The 16,848-nt window shown below is 36.8% G+C and overlaps 1 protein-coding gene across 1 annotated transcript; it reads left to right on the plus strand.

Moving 5' to 3' along the window:
* Positions 1-177: 177 nt before the first annotated feature.
* Positions 178-2,937, plus strand: LOC106078925 (ADP-ribosylation factor-like protein 6). The gene is made up of 2 exons (XM_013240014.2): positions 178-352; positions 888-2,937. The coding sequence occupies exon 2, from the start codon at positions 912-914 to the stop codon at positions 1,482-1,484; it is 573 nt and encodes a 190-aa protein (XP_013095468.1). The 5' UTR covers positions 178-352; positions 888-911; the 3' UTR covers positions 1,485-2,937.
* Positions 2,938-16,848: the final 13,911 nt, after the last annotated feature.

Consider the following 16,848-nt stretch of genomic DNA (forward strand, 5'->3'; position numbering starts at 1 on the left):
ATAAAAATAATAATATTTTATAATAAAAAAATCAAAAACTTTTATTTATTTAATTTGAATATTATTATCAAAAATAATCAAGTCATAAAAAAAGTATTATAAATTTAAATTATCAATTAAATATAACATATGCATTTTAATTCCAGTTCATAATTGTACCTCGGTATTCTGGGAAATTCTATAACTCTTACCAAGAGACGATGGTTGCGTATGACTTTCATCTGTTCTTTAACAACTATCAATCATCAATGTAATAATGTGAATTTCTGTGCATTACGACAAACAATTTCAAGCTAATTTCATTGTTCTAGATTATATTTCGTGAAGACTATACGAATAATGCTATGTTACAGTATGTTGTAGATTATAGAGGATAACCCAACGCAAATATTATACTGATACTTTATTATACTACCATTCATTACATTACAATATTGAATACATAGATCTAGATCTAGTAACATTACATTGTGATTGTTGATTCATGATTATAACGATTGTTTTGGAACATTCCAATGATTCCATATTGAATCATGAATGATTGATACATCTCTTTCATCTAAAAATTCAAACATTACCAGATCTAGATTAGAATATACAATATAGACTGCAGTTACACAAGGAATACTCATAAAAAAGGTTAAACTAGACTTTACTAGACCTAGGCAAGATCTCTAGATTTTATTCTGTACTAAATGGATCAACATCTTTTGTTTGGAACATCTCAGTCTCATGATCTTGTTGTTAGGTATCAGTACCACTAGATTTTTGTCAGCAGTAAACCTTATGATCCTGGACATTAGGCCTTACAGCATACATTGATATATGTAGGTTTATACTAATTTGTAAAGGATGCATCACAATTTTACCTATTTCTCATAATTTAGCTTGATCATTAACTATAATAGACAATGCCTTTTTTTGATGCTCTGGCACGATGGCTTGGTATGAAGAAGAAGGAAGTGAATGTGATGGTTGTAGGTTTGGATAATAGTGGTAAAACTACCATCATCAATCACTTCAAATCTCCTGAGACAAAAAATCATGACATTGTTCCAACTGTTGGTTTTAATGTTGAGAAGTTCAAATCAAAGTCTCTTGCATTCACTGCATTTGACATGTCTGGACAAGGCCGATATAGGAACTTATGGGAACAGTACTATAAAGAGTGTGATGGTATTATATTTGTTATAGACAGTAGTGATAAGTTGCGTATGGTGGTTGCAAAAGAAGAACTGAATCTCTTATTGGAAAATCCTGAACTAAAAAACAGATCTATTCCAATATTATTCTATGCTAACAAAATGGATGCAAGAGATGCAGTTTCAAGTGTTAAGTGTTCCCATCTTTTGGAGCTACAGTCCTTATCCAACAAGCCATGGTTTATATGTGCCAGTAATGCTTTGACTGGTGAAGGCTTGCATGAAGGAGTAGATTGGCTGACTGATCAACTAAAAATAGTTCTTCAAAAAAAGAAAAAATAGTAGTGCTTTATACATGTCATTGATTAACATGTTTTTTTAAAAATAATGCTGTGTGTTAATATATTTTATTTATCTTATTTCTGAGGCTTTTTTTCAGTCTCATTAGTCTCATTACTGTTTTTTTTTTGTTTTTTTTGTCTTTGCAGCATGTGGAGACTATGGTATAATGTTACAGTACAAAAAGAAATTAACTATATCTTAATTTATTTGTTTGTAGAAAAGTTGCAAATTTAACTAAAACATTATGGTTACTTTAATAATTGTTAACTTATCAATTCTCAAATTACCTGAGACTTGCTGAAATGGAATCTCATGTAACCCTTAGCAGAAATGCCACTTTCAGGAGATGGTCTCACTTAAATGGAGATATATTTTGTAATTTGACAAGCATGAAATTTTAAATAAATCCTTTTTTTTTAACTACAAAAAAATTCTATTTACTTGTCTATAAATGAATTAAATATGTGAAGTTGGACTGATGAACATTTATTAAATTAGGCAGCCTGGTCATATAGTATGGGCTTCAAACTGTCATCTGGATAGATGGTCCAAAGTATGAGACTTGCCCACTTTATTTACTTGCTGTCAAGAGACATAGTTATCTTCATTTCTAAAAGAATATCTAAAAAACAACAACAAAAAACTTAAGCTTATTACCCAGAAAACAAATATCTACATGATATGCTTTTTTTTTAAAAATAAATTAAATTCTGAATGGCAGGTGAATGAATTATGGATAAATGATAATGATTTTTGAGACTCTCAGGTTGGCTACCCATTAGATATGGGTCAAGGCAATAACATTTTTATTCAAATTTTAAATTTCTAATCAGGTCTCCATAGGATTACAATCCAAAACATTAGATTACCATGTTGTTTGGTGGAACAAAATCACTTGCTGAGTATGTATATTGGTATTTCACTTTTTATTACATAAACATAACAATCTTAATGTTTAAAAATCTATAGATGGCCTGTACATTGGAATGTTAAACTAAGCTAACTAGATTAACCCCCAAACTGGATATCTGATGTTATTTAAAACAAGCTATTTTCTACTTCTAGAAAAAAAAAATTAATTGCATGAATCTCTTGCAAGAAATCAAGAAAATCCACCTTCTATCATATCTGGAATAAGAGTGCTTGGAAAGAAATTGTCCATAACAATTTGTGTAACTGGTCTCTTTCTGTAACCTGGTATAATTAGAATATTTTAGCATTCACTGTCTACTTAGGTTATATGTTGAATTCATAAACATTCAAAGGGAATAGTTTTTTTCAGCTCAATTTAAATCCTAATTTACAAGTTAAAACCATCTTAGAAATTCAAACTTGTACCATCAGATTAGCAGTCAAACATTTTAGGCCTCCCTACCACTAGCCGACACTTCAACTTCTTGTAACTATTTTTATAGAAGCTTAGATAATAAAGACTTATGTAATTTATCTTTAATTTTAATTTGTGTTTCCTTATCTTGCAGATCATGATGTTGTTTTGAAATCAAAATATTTTCACTTAAAGACTTATATTACTTTAAATCCCTGTACATACTTGAGAATTTTTTTTACAAATGATAATATACCAGTGGTGTTATAAAATATTCATTTACTTTGTATTAACTGTACAATACATCATTCAGTAGGACTATGTACAAACAGTAAAATCTGCTCTTTTGTTTTGAAAGTTATTCTTGTTCATTGCTCTGATTTAAGACTATAACTATCCATTAATAAAATTATATATCAATAAAAAAAAGTTTCCTTTGTGCATTTTACCAATATGTTATTATTATTGTGTTATTATTATTATAGATATGTAATCATGTTGTGTAGTGCTTAATTTAGATTATTATAGGCATATAACAGACAGTCTTTTTCTTTTTGTACTTTTTTGCTTACTTTTTTTTTTTTTTTAGATTCATAGTTTAGGTTCTAATTTGAATAACACACGAAGTCCAACTTTGTCCAATATATTAAATTATTAATATAGAGCTATATGTATCCACTTTCTTGACACTTATTCTCTATCCACTTTTTCTTCGCTTCTTTCATTCCCTTTCTAATCCGTTTGTTGACGCTTTTGTATTCTTGGACATATTTTGGGTCGGACAGCTTTTTCCCTTTAAGCTCCCGTCGCTTGTCACAGAGTTGGAGTATATACTCTGTTACCCAGGGTTTTTTGGGCGGGCGGAGCTTCCCTAATATTTCCAGGGCTGTATCTGTGACTGCTGTGTTTAGCATATTGACTTGCGTATCGATATCCTGGTCATTGGAGTCCAAGATGTTGAGGGCTGCAAAGCGTCCTCCTACTTGTGCCTCGAATATGGCAGCTACTTGGGGGTCTTTCAGCTTGTCCAGGTCAAATTTTATCCTGGTAGGTCCTTTTTTGTTACCTTTTTTAGGTGTACTTTAAGGGTCGTCATAACAAGGTCATGGTCGCTTCCAATGTCAGCTCCAGGGAAACTTCTTGTTTTAGCTGTATGGATGCTTGTCTTAAAACGCTGTTGCACCATGATATAGTCGATCTGGTTGTGGTGCTCTCCGTTCGGACTGTGCCATGTGGTTATACGCGATTTTTTGTGGCATCCTAGTGTGTTAACCAGTAAGAGATTGTTGTATTTTCCCAAATTCTAATAGTCTTTGACCTCGTTCATTGGTTGAGAGGTTACTGTATTTTCCACAAAAGCCTTTCCAGGTTTGATAGGAGTCACTTCCTACTTTGGCATTCCAGTCTCCTTGTACAACAAGGATGTCCTTTTTCGGGACCTTATTGACCACTTCCTGTAATTGATCATAAAACTCTTCTACTGCCTCATCGTCATATGTTGATGTAGGAGCGTAGGCTTGAATGATGGTGATATTGAAGGGTGATGCCTTTAAACGTATGGAGATGAGTCGGCTGGATATAGGGTAACAATTCACAACGCAGTTGTTGTAGTTCCTGTGTACAAGAAATCCTACTCCTTGTTCGTGAACATCTGGTAGTCCACTGTAGTCCAGTTTATGGCCATCTTCTGTTGTTGTTTCACCTATGTTTTTCCAGCGCATTTCAGAGAGTCCTATGATGTTGAAACGGAGTCGGTTAAGTTCATGTGTGAGCTCTTCAACTTTTCCTTCGTCTCTTAGTGATCTCACATTCCATGTTCCTATGGTGATTTTATTTCTGGTATTTATTTTAGTTTTGCATGGACCAGTAGTATACTTCTCACCCCCGCCCTGGTCTGTAACGGTAGGCGCGGCCCTTGGTAACCCGGGCGACGGCCGAGCCGGTATGGGTTTATTAACGGTCATCATCTCATTTGGTGTAACAAGGGCTATTTACTTGCATGGCGGCGCCCATCCCTCTCCATGCTGACCACAGCCGAATGCCTCCAATTAGGTGGATCGCCTTGGTCCTGAACACGTGGCCGTTGTAGTCCATCCTGGGACTCTTCCGCCCTGGCCGGTGACCTTAATCTAGAAAACCTTTCGCCCAGTGGTGCCATGTTATCACCACCCCCTCACATGGTTTAGTCCGACAGCTGAAGCGGTTTTCCAGGGCATGGCGTTTGGAGCCACATGTGAGAGATTTAGGGGTTGGAAGGGGACCAGTGAGGCCGTCCACCTAAAGGTGCAGCATGCCGGACCATCAAAGGTACTACCCCTTTCCAATACCCCCTTATGCCCTATTTATTAATATAGAGCTATATGTATACAAACAGCACTAATCTAATGTCTGTTATGTTTCCAGAAACACCAGTAGGTTACATTGTGTTGGTTATGATAACTACATTAAATTATATTGGTTGGCCAAGTTGTATCTTAAAATGGATAAAGACATAAACAACAGGATAGCCAAGGCAATGGCCACCATGTCACGGTTGCAGAAAAGAGTCTGGGACAACATATTGCTGACTAGCAGTACTAAAGCCCTAGTCTACCGGACCTGTGTGTTGAGCACCTTGCTGTACGGAAGTGAAACATGGTCAACCTACTCATGGCAGGAAAAAAAGCTGAATGTCTTCCACCTCCGATGCCTAAGGCGGATCTTTAAAATAAGGTGGCAAGATAAGATAACAAATGAGGAAGTGCTACATAGAGCAGGATGCCAGGACATCCGCTCTGTTATCAGCAGCAGACGCCTTGGCTGGCTTGGCCACGTTCGTAGAATGCCAGTAGGTCGACTTCCACAGGACATCCTGTATGGCGATCTAATTGAAGGCAGGAGAGCCGCTGGTCGCCCACTTTTACGTTATACGGATGTATGCAAACGCGACATGAAGCTCTTCAAAATCGACACTGGCAACTGGGAAGAGGTGGCACTGGACAGATCCACATGGAGAGAGAGCATAAAGGAAGGGTCACAGATTGCAGATGTCATACACAACAGAAGCAGAAAGAAGGGTGAAAATGCAATGGCGCCTGGTGATTTTATATGCCCAACCTGTGATCGCAGCTGTGTATCAAGGATTGGCCTCTTTAGTCACACAAGAAGTTGCAAAGGGAAAAGATCGTCTCACGAGACGTAAAATGCCACAGAATCTTAAAATGACTTAATCATCCACAATGGCTCCTTTCGTAGAGCATTTTTTGTTTTGGGTAAAGAATACTAAAGAATAACATTTTTAGAAAGGCATTCTCGGCCGCAAACATCACACACGAAAGGGGTGCTTGGGTGAGTGTTGAGGGAGCCGGACCTAGACATAGATAAACTACGCAGGGCCTCGCACACGACAAACCAAAAAAAAAAATAAAAAAAAATTCAAAACTTGGATCAGGTTTTAAGCCTGTTTTTCTGGTTTTTGACCTAACTTAGTGTGCCCAAGAGAAAGCAAGGCATGGCGACACACCACCTTTTTAGCCTGCCTAGTTTAAGGCAGGCGGTAGCTGTCCATTGAGATCTTAGAATTCATCTCACCCACGAAAGTGACCGCTGGCTGTTTCATTATGTGCCAATCGAGTAGTGTAGTTTATAACTTCTGATAGTCACATGAAATAGATGTGTAGGCTACTACAAGAAGCAGAGGTGGACTGGTTATATGGGCATCCGGCCAAATTGCCGGTGTAGCCTACTGGTAGCCTTATGGGCTGGTGGAGTCAACGAATAACAATAAGTTGGCCCACCGTAAATTTGACTACATTTTATCAAATAACTTTATAGACTTGTGTAATACTAAACACATGCTTCACTAGCGGATCCAGAACTTTCTTATATATATATATATGTATATATATATATATATATATATATATATATATATACATATATAATTCAAGCATAAATTGTGAGCTATAGTCCCAAATTTATTTAACTAGAAAAATATCAGATTGAGTAAAGGTTGGAAAAAGGCGACTAGTAAAAAATTATCTGGGTTTAGAACTCGTCTCAATCGTGACTATTATACTGAAAAATTTCGTTTGAATTATAACTTTTCCAAAGCAAAGTTTTTCTTAAAATAATTATGATAAATTCATGTGAAATTACATAAACTCTTGTCTGGAAAGGGGAGGGGCGGTAGAGTGAAAATGATTAAACCTCGCTCCTTTTTACAATTTCTGCTAATGATTGCTTTTGGCCACTCGAAATAGGAATTTAATCTATAGCACATATAAATTTTATTAGTGACAGATTTTTTTTTAATTTCGTAATTTCTTAAATATAATACAAAAAGAAAAAGTATTGGTTTGTCCGACGTGGGGAAGGTGATTGCATGTATCGCCCCTCCCACCTAGCTGGTACAACCCTTTATCATTTTATATTTACTAATGATAAAATTTGAGATTAGAGTGTGGTGCGACAGAATATACAATAAGTTCACATATAAATACGTAGTTTATATTATAAAGATATGCGACTAATTTTGTTTACATACTATGATTTCTCCATAAAAATAGGACCGCCCCCCCCCCCCGCCACTCAGAGGGCTATAGTGGGGAGAGCAGTACATGCAATCGTCCCCCCCTTTACCCCACCGAATCGACCAAAAGGGGGGCGACATAATATAAAATTTATATATTAATTCAACTAATTTTGTTCACAAACTATGATTTCTAAATAAAAGTAGGGCCGCTCCCCCTCACACACACACTCAAAGGGCTTTGGTGGGAAGGGCAGTAGAGGTATTCGCCCCCTCTCCCACCCAATCGGCCAACAGGGGAACGACATAATATTAAGATCGGTTAAAATAGCAATAACAAGTTTTAATCATATAGATATTTGATTCTGTTAGTAATCTGTGATTTCTACAAATAAATTGGACCACCCCCCCCCTTGAAAGTTTAGGGGGGGGGGAGTATGCCGTCGCCCCCTTCCGACCGTACCATATCGGCCAACGTACTAGAGGGGGGGGGCGAAATAATCTAAAAATAGGTTGAAATATAAATAATCTATACTATAAAGTAGAATGTGAGGTGTATGTATGTTACTTATAGACATCAAAACCGCTTGACCAATCTTGATAAAACTTGGCAGGAATGTTTCTTGGGTACCAACTTAGACCTTAGTGTATGTATCGTAGCCCTGAAAATTACTTAAGACCCTAAAAAAAAAATAAAGTTGTCCGACTCTATTAAAGCTATAGTATTTTATGGATCTAGGCCATGTCTACAATGTTGACATGAGAAAAGATCGAAAGGATTTAGACCTAGATCTAATTTTAAGAAATACACTTTGTGCATATAGTTTTTTACTTTGACACATGAAAATACAAAAGAAGATCATTTGATTTCATTATATAATAAAATTAACCTTCAATTTTGTGTTTCAAAAGCATTTTTACATTAATTAGTTCCTTATATATGTAACTACAGATTTCCTGACGAAATTTCATTAGACAATACCGTAATTAATCGCGTACTAAAAATTAATTCGTTTAATTGTTTACTTTATAATCCCATCCCTAGATCTAAAACTCTAATTCAACTCTAAGATGATAAAACTTCTGTTTATACTTGAACACATGAACATACTAATTATAGTCCATTAATTTCATATATTGATCAAATAAACATTCAAATTTGGTTTTCTAAAGCATTATTTTTAAGAGACTACATTCGTTTACAAAAGCTGCGAAGCCGAGTTGAGATAGGCCTAGATCTATATTCATTCATGAATCGCGTACTAAAAATTATTTCGTTTAATTGTTCACTTTATAATCCCATTCATTTAACAAAGCTATCGCTCTTTTCGTTTTTAATAGATATGAATGTATCGGCTTCGTGTAAACCCATTTTCGCAAAACTAATTTTATTTTCGTAGCGAAAGAGAAATAACGTGAAAGGATCATTAGCTACGTTTTACATACATCTAAATCCAATCCACTACATTAGTAAACACAAACTTAGACCCGCAGGCCACGGGTAATGCCAGGCTAGTTAGTATATATTATTAACATTCGTATACAAATTGTGTGAATTCTATACTAAAATTCGTCCTCCCCGTAAAGTGCTTGGCTTACGAACCGGGTGAGGGGAGGGTTCGAATCCTAGTGACGATTGGGATTTTTAGTTTCAGGATCTTTGGGCGCCTCTGAGTCCACCCAGCTCTAGTGGGCACCTGACATTAGTTGGGGAAACGTAAAGGTCGTTGTGCTGGCCACGTGACACCCTCGTGGTCCATAGACACAGATGATCATCTGCCCTATAGATCGCAAGGTCTGCAAGGGAAACATTAGTTTTCTTAGTCTATACTCTATACATACACTTTGCGATTTGAACAAACAAGATAAGGTTTATATTTTGTTTCGTTCTGTAGAAGTTGCGTTAGTGGCCCATGAACAAACTCGGGGGAATCTAAAACGAGACGCTGAGCTAATCAATTAGTTTTAAAAAATCCCGTTATAATGGTATACAGTAACCTACAGATCCACTATTACCTAAATTAACTCAAAGATAGCGTGTCCAGTGAACTGAGCATTATATTATTAAGTTGCCCCGCTACGTCACAAGTCACACTTCTACACAGTTAGGGAAAGAGAAAGGCGTGGAGGAGAAGAATTGAGACATAAAAAGCAAAAATCGATGGAATACTTTTCAGTAAAATGACTGATTTGTCGCCAGTTTGGAGAACCTTGATGAATATCATGATGTTAACGTTCACGAAGGAACATTCACCAACGCAATGTCCTACTCCTGGAGCAAACCACGTCGTTAGATAACGTAGAAATACTAACTCTTATCCACAAAGATGCTGAGCAGCTAAACCCTTTAAATTTCTCCTGAATATAGATTGCATGTGCGCCCTCATATTCCTAAGCCTTTTAACAAGTGACTCAAATCAACATTCGATCACGAAACAGTAGTGGATTAAGACTATAAAAAAAAAATTCGACTTTGACTTACTCGAGTCGACATTAACAACTTACACAATGAATTGATTAATAGAGATAGGAACATTATAAATATAAGCGTGGAAAACAAAGAAAATGAATAGGACTATGGCTATAATATTGTTGTTGTTGTTGTTTTAGAGAAGAGTATTCTAATCTCAACAAATTTCCATAAAGATTAATAAATCAATCAGCGAAGGAGGTGAGAGCAAAGAGAGTAGCCTTGTAAGAATTTCAATCGGCTATTATTGACAGTGGCGTGTTTTGTAATTATAAGTGTAGCTTTTGAGTTAATGTTTATGCAAGTAACTTGTGAAAGAAGTTTCGGCTCTTAGAAATGTTTAAGGAATATTCTAACAAGCATCTTTCATGTTGAATGCTCAGGACTACTACAACGGACAAACAGCATAGAATCCAAGGCAGAAGACCAGTTACAAAGAGAATTTCCTGAAATGCTGAAAGCAACTGGAAAACTAGTTTAGAAATCTAGATTCTATCTTGAGACTAGATCGTCACTAGTCTAGATCTAGCTCTATCTGACTAAAGTTTATTAATTAGGATAGGCCTACATCTAGGCCTACTATCTATATTACTCTATATAGAGTCTATATCTAGATCTAAAAAAATGCTATAGCTAGTCTAGATCAGACGCAGTAGATTTACTATCTATAGGCCTACAATATTGAATATACATTTACATATAGATCTACTTTTCAACGACAAGACCTAATAAACCAATATAATAAGGCTTGTCATCGAGTTCGAAGATTCATGAAAAATGCAATATTTCCCGTGGATACGCAGCCCAGCTTTGACCTACATATTTTTCCTCTACCAGTACAAGCATAGCCATTGTCCGCCTATGGTCGATAAAGATTTTCTTTTCGCCGTCTGCATCTGTCCTAGGTAGCGGATATCCTTTTAGTCTCAAATGTTCATCCCGCGGCCTTTGTGAGTGACATCCTGCTGACTGTCTCGTTCTGAGACCGCATGCAACCAGGTGCTCTCTTCCATGACTGCCATGAAAAGTAAACGCCAAATCTGGTCTTTAAAGCTTTTCCGTGGGGCACCTCTGTTACGTCGACCACCTTTTAGCTCACCAAAAAAGACTGTTTCGGCATACGTTTGTCTCCCATACGGGGTATGTGCCCTGCTCAGCGTAACTGTCGGACCATAAGAAGTCCCTTCTATACTCGTCTATACTGTCCATGGGCGTAGCCAGGATTTTTTTTTTGGGGGGGAGGGGTTTGGGGGGATTTTTTTCTCCCCCCCCCAAGAAAAAAAATTATATATATATTTATATGTTTGTATGGATAAATGTGTGTGTGTGTGTACATAATTAATCTCTATTACATTCTGACCCTTCATTCCTTTGGAAGACGTTTATTGTGCCTTAGAATAGGTTCTTCCTAGAGTTAGTGAAAAAATTGTAGACTCTTCGTCCTTGGCAGCAAGGGGTCTGGGGGGAGCGCTGAGAGCTCCCCCAGCGCGGGTCGGAGCCCCGCCGCCAAGCACTATTTCTGGTATTGAAAGCCAAATAAATGCATATTCTGAGGTACCTATAATACAGTGCATTATTTAGCTATTAAAAAGTTTTATTTCAAAAACGTAATGTGCTATTATTACTGACTTAGACCCTCTCGCACCGTTCGGCGCATTTGCTGGCAAGCTGTTTCCACAAAATTCTGTCGCTGGCAATATCTGAAGCCTCTTCCCACCTGCTCTGAGGACCTCTATGAAAGTGTGGCGCCAAGTTGTACTAGGATGTCATCGCAATTCTTATGCGTAATTCATTTTGTCGGAGAACATGTCTCGCAAGCCTCATGCGACGCTCTGTCACAAATATACTAAGGGATCGACTCCCATTTCGGCATAGGATTTCCTTGATTTAGACCCGATCTTTATAACTGACTCCTAAAATCCGTCTTAGCCATCTTTGTAGTGCTTTTCAATTTCATTGCACTTTATTAATGGAGCCCAGCCACTGGTAGACATGTGTAGCTTTCCTTGACTACGATCTTGAAATTAGGTGACTATTTTACTTTAGATGTTATATCGAAAAGGGAAGTTTTATCGTCAAAATCATCTGTTAAGGGGTTTTAAACCTCAAAACTATCTTGAGGGGTTTTAAATTTATAAAAAAAGCCATCTGGGGGAGAGGGGTTGAAACTCAAAACCCCTCATTGGCTTGGCTACGCTCAAAGAATTTTAGTGCGTAATTTGCTTTTTTTTTTATAATTTTTATTGAAGAGGTATTTTTTAGCATCAAACCCCTCTGAAGGGAAATTTAAACTCAAAACACCCAATCGGCTTGGCTACGCTCATAGCATTTTGATTACGAAATATTTTTATTTTGAAGATTTATTTTTTAGCTTCAAACCCCACTGGCGGGAGGTTTAAACTAAAAAAAACCCTTTGGCTTTGCTCATAGCATTTTGAGTGCCTAATTTGCTTCTTTTTTTATATTGAATAGGTAATTTTAGCTTCAAACCCAGCTGAAGAGGGGTTTAAACTCAAAACCTCCTTTGGCTACGCTCATACAATTTTGAATGAGTAATTTGCTTTTTTTTATATTGAAGAGGGGTTTATCGTAAATTTTGGAGAGGGGTTAAAAATCAAAATCTTCCTTAGATGTACTCTTGGAATTTTGGGATTGTCGTTTGCATTTGTTTTTGTTTTATAGAGAGGGGTTTTCAAACTCAAAACCCCTGGTAGGGGTTTTCAAACTCAAAACCCCTGGTAGGGGTTTTTAAACTCAAAACCCCTGGCAGGAGGTTTAAAACTCGAAACCCCTTGGCGGGGGGTTTCAAACTCAAAACACTTCAAAACCCCCTGGTAGGGGGTTTTAAACTCAAAACCCCTTGGCTGTGCTAGGGCAAGTGATGGTTTAGTATTAAAATTTCACCTAAAATAAACAAAATTAAAGCAAAAGATCAGTCACTAAACTTCGATACCCCCCGGATACGCCCATGATACTGTCCATACCCGTGTTCGCAAGGACATCGCTGTTTGTAGTGATGTCGATGCCTTCATGCAATCGCTGCCTCATTTGACCCAGCATTACGCCCAAGAAGATAGCGAAGAGAGTAGGAGCAAGTACACAGCCCTGCTTCACGCCATTTTCTATTGGGAAATGATCGGCAGGTCACCATAGTGTATAATCTGTCCTTTTTGTCCCACGTGAAACTGCCTGAGAATGGATAGGAGCGTAGTTGGGCGTCCGAGCCTGGCCAGAATCCTCAATTAACCATTGAACTTGTCGAAAGCCTTGGTGAGGTCCACGCAGGGGCGTAACTAGGGATTTGGGGGCCCGGGGGGATTGACCTCTTTGGGGGCCCCTTGCATTTTGACATTGGACATATGACATGGGATAGTGTACGCAAAAATATATAATCCCCAAATCAAATTGGTTCAGTGTATCAGGAAACTTAACAAAAAGTAATCAAGACTCTTTTAATGAATAATACCTTTGTTTATTAGTTAAATAATGCACAAGTGACAAATCTAAATTGATATCGCTTCATGTCGTGCATTCTGTGCAGCAAAGACATCTATAACATCAACTACATCGATACTTTCTAGTATTTGTGACTTCACTGACATTAAAGCCATGATAAGCCTTTCTTGCGTCATTGTGCTCCTGAGATAGTTTTTGATGAACTTGAGCTTTGAGAATGATCTCTCACTTGACGTAATGGAAGTGGCCTGAGTTAGCGGTATTCGGAGGAGGTTGAAAAGTTTGAGCACACGTAATTACCATAAGAAACCTGTTTCCTCAATATGTCTATAGGTGATTGTATTACTGGTTTGTTGATGAAAAGTGCTCGTGCATCAATGACATCATTAAAAAAGCGATTTGCCATTTATTTCATCATACAAACAGGAAAAGTAGCACAGTTTGTCATAAGCAGGTCTTCATCTAACAGGTGTCTTGGTTCAAGAAGAAACCCAAAGGTATCCATTTTCTTTCCAGCCTTTGAAATCTGTCAAGCACTTCTGTCGCAACGCGTTTAAATTGCAGTTCTATTGACAGTCCTACATTAGAACTCAACTTCCCATCAAGTCTTTTCTTTCTTATGGTTGTTTTGATTAAAGGGAATCCATAGTATTCACTACCTTCTTTTGCTTTTTCGATGGATTGGGTTTTTGTCAGTTTCTCGTCATTTTGCAGAAAGCATGAAAGGGTACTAATTTCTTTAGCAGCTTCCCGTATATGCAGTCCAGACTTTTGTAGTTTCTTCTGAACTATAGTAATTGGGCGCAAGAGCTTTGACCAGAATTCAAGATAGGCAAAAAAATCTTAATTTTCCACTGCATGAAGAAGATTCTGTGCTAATATTATATGGTATTACGTCATCGTTGGTTGTTTATGTTTTGTGCGCAAGCAAACGGATTCAGAGTATACAAAAGTGGGAAAGATCCATATCTCGTTATGCTCGAGTATAGAAATACTCCGATAAGTGGACTGCCGTATTCACAATAACAACTGCTGACGAGTAGAAGACTCAGGGAATCATTCCAACTGATCCCAAACTATTGAAACCATCGGTAGCTGTAAATGCAGAGACATTACTCAACGAACGACAGATGAAAAGCAAAGTGAAATACAATGCAAAAGCAAGACTACCTAAAGATTATTCTGTCGGAGAGTTCGTCTAGGTCAAACATGGCAGAAAGCAGTGGTCATAAAAAAAACATTCAGCACCCAGATCTTACATCATAAAGACAAACGGAAAAACATACAGAAGAAATCAACGCTTTTTGAATAAGTTTCGATGAAGACATCTCTGGGTACTATGATACCGATGGAGACAATGAACTGCAAACTGTTGGAACAAACGAAACTGACAGTTATAGACCAACGTCTAGAGAACTTGTTGTGCCAGTCGAGACAACCAGAAGTGGACGAATCGTTAAAGTTCCTAGTAGACAGGGCCGGCCTTAGGCCAATGCAGCCTATGCGGTCACAGTGGGCCCCGCGTTTTCATAGGACCCGCGCTAATTCTAAGTGTACATTATTAAATTAAACCATTATAACGTATATAAAATAACAGGGTTTTCGCGACCTCCTGATTTTTCAGGGCCTCCAGGAAATCTCATGAAAAGGCAAAATATACGATAAAGTCCTGAACTTTTTTAAAATTTATTCAAATCTCCTGAAGAATAGACGAAATTGACATTTTGGGGTGCCTATAAATAAAAAGTGGCATTGTGAGCTTTCATTTGATAAAAATTTATTGCAAAGACGAAAGTAGGCCTATTTTCTAATTCAAAAAAAATATTGACATTATGCTCATCCCTACCCAGACTAGGCACCGCGCGATCCGTTTCGCATAGGGCCCCGCAAATGCTAGGGCCGGCCCTGCTAGTAGATATCACTCTTAAGAACTTTAAATAGAGTGGTGTGATAATAACTTCAAAAGGAAGGATGTGCTAATATTATATGATATTACGTTATTGTTTGTTGTTTATGTTTTGTGCGAAAGCAAAAGGATTAGATGGAAATAAAAAGAAAGTTTCCATTGGATTGAGGAAAGATGAATAGAGGGGTAATAACTCAAGTGTGAAGTTTAATTTTGAAATTATAGACGCCAAACCCGAATAATGGACTATTCTAGCATTATTAAGAATAACTTTTGGATCTGTTATACTCGATTCTGTAAATTTTGCTTCAAGGTTAATTAGTGTAGCCATAAAATACTCGCCATTTAGATATATTATTAGTAAAGGTAACAAGATAACTGGAATTCGCTGTATATTATGCAGTTTTATTCGTGGCAACATAGTTTAAAATGTAAAACTAACTTAAAAAAATACTTTGATTTCTGTGGGAAAAAATATTTTAAAAATGTCAACAAAGTCAACGTACTGATCGATAGACCTAGATCTAGGTTTAGTCTTTGTGATAAATTTAATCCATAAATGTTGAGAAAAAAAAGACACCCGTTGACACTATTTGTCAATCAAATATATTAAATGTATGTATTTACAAATAAATTTCGGACACCCATTTGGGGGCCCCCCTAGGTGGGGGCCCGGGGGGATTTTAAAATTCTCCCCCCTCCCCCCCCCCCTTAGTTTCGCCACTGGGTCCACGAAGGCAGCGTATATATAGGTTTAGATAGTATACTAGACTTAAATCTAGTTTAAAATCAAGACTAATTCTAAGACTCTAGAACTAGTCTGCCTAGAGTTACAATAAATTCAGATTATCAAAGATTCTGTTTCTACTATATTTATAACATAGATATATATTCTAGAAGTAGATCTATACTGATTCTATAGTTAAACGTGAATATTTATGATTATATAGATTACAGATTATAACTAGATTTTATAGATCTATGACTATTATGACAAGGCCTATGGCGCATGTGTGAGATCAATTTTTTAAAGCATCTATAATTAATGGACTTCATCTAAAACAAGTTCATTCATATATTCAGATGCTATTTTTTTTTTATATTTATAAGCTTAGCATTATTTTGGACCAATGTCTCACAATGGTTGATAAGAGAAATCAGGTACAGGCCTACATAGGCCTATCAGGAAAAAACACCACCCCTTAACTCAAGAAAACATTAAGAAATTAAAACAGACACAAAGTAGACAGTGAGCTTCACAACAAACGAATATTCACAATTGATTACAGTAACATCTTTTTAAAAACACCTTTTAAAAAAGCATTAAACGTTTTAAAATCACAATTTTTATTTCTACAATTATTTTTGTGTGTGAAATTGTGCATCGGAAAATGCCGGGTAGGCCTACTTGAAGAAAGCTAGTCCTAAAAAAAAATAAACAGATCTTGGGTAAAAGACTCATCAAACAAAGTACTGTAAATGTGTTGTTCAACGCGCTTCTTGTTTCATGTCTTTTCTTTTTATAGCCTCTATCGGGTTTGATCCCAACTACCCGTATTTTTGTGCAGAATATTTTTTTTTCTATCAGGTACACTTAAATTTACAGCCTAATAATGTCAGTGTAATTAAAAAATGAGAACTGAAAAATGCAAAGATATATAAGGAAAAAGGTATTTTCGGCCCAATTTCTAATTC

This window comes from Biomphalaria glabrata, chromosome 4 (assembly GCF_947242115.1).
Source record: "Biomphalaria glabrata chromosome 4, xgBioGlab47.1, whole genome shotgun sequence".
Lineage (NCBI taxonomy): Eukaryota > Metazoa > Mollusca > Gastropoda > Planorbidae > Biomphalaria > Biomphalaria glabrata.